General features: G+C 34.2%; 1 protein-coding gene across 1 annotated transcript; it reads left to right on the top strand.

The window, feature by feature from the left end:
• The first annotated feature begins 2,068 nt into the window (after positions 1-2,068).
• Positions 2,069-3,453, top strand: LOC143621615 (uncharacterized). The gene is made up of 6 exons (XM_077092976.1): positions 2,069-2,136; positions 2,260-2,326; positions 2,715-2,837; positions 2,940-3,023; positions 3,134-3,220; positions 3,367-3,453. The coding sequence occupies exons 1-6, from the start codon at positions 2,069-2,071 to the stop codon at positions 3,451-3,453; spliced, it is 516 nt and encodes a 171-aa protein (XP_076949091.1).
• Positions 3,454-3,665: the final 212 nt, after the last annotated feature.

The raw sequence follows: 3,665 nt of genomic DNA, 5'->3' as shown, positions 1-3,665 counted from the left end.
ATCAGGATAAAAACAGATTAAATAAAAAAAAATGATGACTAGAGCATGAATTCGAATTTCTGATCAAATATTAAATATCCTCAAACCAAAATCGAATAACTTAAAAGGATAAAACAGAGAAAGCATACCAACAATATTTAGATGTCTCCGACTCATGTGCCAACACTACAAGGGTTTCAGATTTAAAGCTCAAGAAAACGTCATATCTGCACGCAGACGAAAAAGATGTAGAAGCAGCCATTATTTGGGGTGAAGATCCGAAACATTGAGAACAACGGCGTAAGGAAATTAGGGCATCCATTCCAAAAATTTGGATGACCATTTGGAATATAAACTATATCTTAATTGCATAATTGGCCCTTCAGGAATACTTGGTTATAAGTGAAAACTAGCAAGTTGTTCGCGCGATGCAGCGGTGTATGCGCAAACACAATCGGTATTAGTACGTTTATAATCTCGCAACTGTACGTGTGTAACCCGACGGTGATATGCATTTAACGTGGTATTGGATGTGTAACCGGTGCCGGTAAACGCACCACATAACGCTTATGCGCGAGATAGGGGTGACAATCTTGACCCAAACCATTTCAAACGAGTCAATTTGGGTTATTTTAAAAATTAAATTTGTTGATTTAATTAAATGGGTTAAAATAGGTCATTTGAAATTTCATCATGTTATTTTCGGGTCAAAATGGGTTGACATATTCAAAAAAAATGGGTCGATGTGGGTTAGTGTCCTAAGGAAATGTGGCAGGTTTCAGATCGGAACGGGTTTTCGCACGATACAGGTTTCGGCAAGAAACGGGCTTGAGATTGGAACGGGTTCGGTTCAGGTTTCAAGCCAACACGAGTTTTCACACAGGACTGGTTTCTTTTTGGTCGATTCCAGACTCGTTTTTGGCTTTTTGTTTTGTTTTTGTCCTTTTTTTTAGTTTCGTTTTTGTTCGGTTTCAGTTTTTTTAGTTTCGTTTTGATCGATTTTTTTTATTTCGATTAATTAGGTTCGGTTTTGGCTTTTGGTTTCATTTCCGTCGATTTTTCGGTTTCGGTTCGATTTCTCGGTGTTTTTTTATGAGACAAGGACAACGGAGGAAACATTTAGTTTTTTTTTTACTTTTTTTTATTTTGATTTATATTTTGAGTTATGATTTTTTTTTATTATTTTTAAATATTTTTGAGAGGTTTTTGATCTTAATAGAAAATCCCTTAGAAAAAAATTCAAAAAAAAAATCATAACTCAAAATATAAATAAAAAAAATTAAAAATACTAAAATGTTACCGTCGCTATTCTCGTTCAAAAAAAAAAAAAACGGGAAAAAGAAAAAAACTTGAAACCCGTTCTGACTCGTTCCAACCCTAACATATTCTGACCCAAACCAAAACAACCATTTTTTTAGTTGACTCATTATGACCCAAACTCATTTCGACCCAAACCCCCTTCGACCCATGACCCGTTCGACCCAACCCAACCCATTTGCCATCTCTAGCGCGAACAATCCAATATGTATAAGCAATGTCATTCGCGTAAATGATGCTTGAACGCGCGTAATCGGTGGCGACAATCAAGAAGTAAAGATGAAATGTACAGTAATTTCAAATAAACAACGCTTTAACCCAATCTGTTTTGACGGACATGTTCCGACCAGAAAACGTTTTAACCCGAAGCCTGTTTTGACATGACCCTTTTGCTCTAAACCCATCCCAACAAGAACTAAATTAACCATTTTTTTGTATTAACCTGTTCCAACCCTAACTCGTTTCGACACCATTAGCCAGACATGCCGACCCGTTGCCAGTAATAAGTTACTGGTAATCACATAACATGTTAGTTTTTTAAAAATTAATAAACTATAGCAATACCATACTTAAATTAAAGAGAATAAAATGCTCGTTTTTATATTATAACTTTTAGAAAAAAATATTAACGTGTGAAAAAGTTATCTCGTACCGTATATATAAAGTATAGATATAGACAAGAAATCAAACACCTCTTAATCACCCGTCCCAAAGTATTTTAATTTTGCCTATAGAATCTGGGTTTTACCCTGCTCTAATTATATTCGCAGGTATGAAGGTTTACGAGGTATCTGGAACAACTCTTTCAGTTGCTCTCTACACAGTCGTCGCCAATTCCAAGTATTCTTTCTTTTATCAATCTAATATATACACCTCAAGCTTGAAATTAATTGTTCATACATTGCTGCTATATATGATCAATTGAATGCATTAATAATAATAATTGACTGTTGTTTATATAAGGGAACTTTTGGAAATGATGCAAGCTGGAACCCTAGAACCTCAAGTTGCCCTTCTCAATGCATCCCTGGTAGTAGGCATACTTTAACAAAATACATCGTTCATTTTTTTTATTTTTTTTTAGAAAAATTTAGTAACACAAAGAATTGTTGAAATACAACATTTGTAACTTGTACGTCTCTTATAAAATAAAAAAAAAATGTATAAACAAATTAGATTTATATTTTTTATGTACACAACATACATATTTGTATTTGTATGCAAAAGTAAAACAACCGGGCCAATCGTTGAACCGTCAAACCGTGAACTCAACTGTTTGGATCTTAAACCGGCTGACTTGCTTTGATTTGGGCTTCGGTCAGTATTCAACGGTTTTTGAACACCCTACTTTAAACTGCCTCTCATATTACCTTCAAATTTTTTTTTCACTAACATGAATTCCTTGAAATAATATTTAGATCCCGGATATCTTTCCCGTCTTAGCAGCTGCTCAGAAAACACTTGTAGCTAAATTAAGGGATTCGTTAACGACTCGCACCCTACACTCTGAGCTTGTTTATAATTATTCAGGCTCGAAACATGTAAAAACTCATTCACAGTTGTTAAAAAACATTAGCTTTGATTTATTTATTTTTATTTAACTTTGTATTTAGTGTTTTGTTTAAATATGTGGTTTCAACCAGATTTCTGAGTCGTTAAAACGTTGTGGCATCTCTGATAGCACGACATATGTTCTTGTTGCTAAGTTTGGTGCTTCTGAAGAAGAGGTGAGTTTTTCCATAGTATGATTTTTTTTTTTTTTTTTGGGGGGGGGGGGTAAATTTGTTATTAGTATTTGTTATTATTAGCCACTATGGATGATCTATTGTTTGTTTAGACGATTGCCATGAAAACGCTTATTAAAGGAAAGGAAGTTGAGCTAGAAGAGTTGGATGGAAGAGCAAACAAACCTCAAATACAAAAGGTTTTATATCATCATGTTTGACCCGTTAAAGATAACCCACAACCTAAATCGACCCGCAAATGAATAGATGGGTTGAAATGGGATAATTTACTCGTGATGCTTGATTTCATACACTGTAATTTTACTATGTGTTTTATGTTCAACAGCACTACAAAATAACAGTAGCAGAGCTGGACATATCAACACTTGGAGATGCTATTGCATGTCGAATTGCTGCCCGTGATGCTTTGTGAGGATATCTTTTTTATTATTATTTTTTACATGATCTTTTAAATTTTTCAAGTTTAACTTGTTTTGTATGCTCATGGAAGTTGTACCATATGTTCAATCATCGGTAGTCTGTAGAAGCAAAATAACTCTGTGACCTTCATCCATGCCACGGTTTTCGTTTAGTGGTTTTATAAACACAATGACTTAGTTTATTAAACCAAACAGCATATTGAAA

Source organism: Bidens hawaiensis, unplaced genomic scaffold (genome assembly GCF_021521415.1).
Source record: "Bidens hawaiensis isolate Kalapana, Puna unplaced genomic scaffold, B.hawaiensis_p1.1 tig00002922_1, whole genome shotgun sequence".
NCBI lineage: Eukaryota > Viridiplantae > Streptophyta > Magnoliopsida > Asterales > Asteraceae > Bidens > Bidens hawaiensis.
This window is presented reverse-complemented; position numbering and strand designations above follow the sequence as displayed.

Coding starts and splice junctions, on each gene's coding strand:
- LOC143621615 (XM_077092976.1), top strand. CDS start 2,069: ATGAAGGTTTACGAGGTATCTGGAACAACTCTTTCAGTTGCTCTCTAC. Junction 2,838..2,939: donor ATTATTCAGGCTCGAAACAT/GTAAAAACTCAT, acceptor GGTTTCAACCAG/ATTTCTGAGTCGTTAAAACG. Junction 3,221..3,366: donor ACAAACCTCAAATACAAAAG/GTTTTATATCAT, acceptor TATGTTCAACAG/CACTACAAAATAACAGTAGC.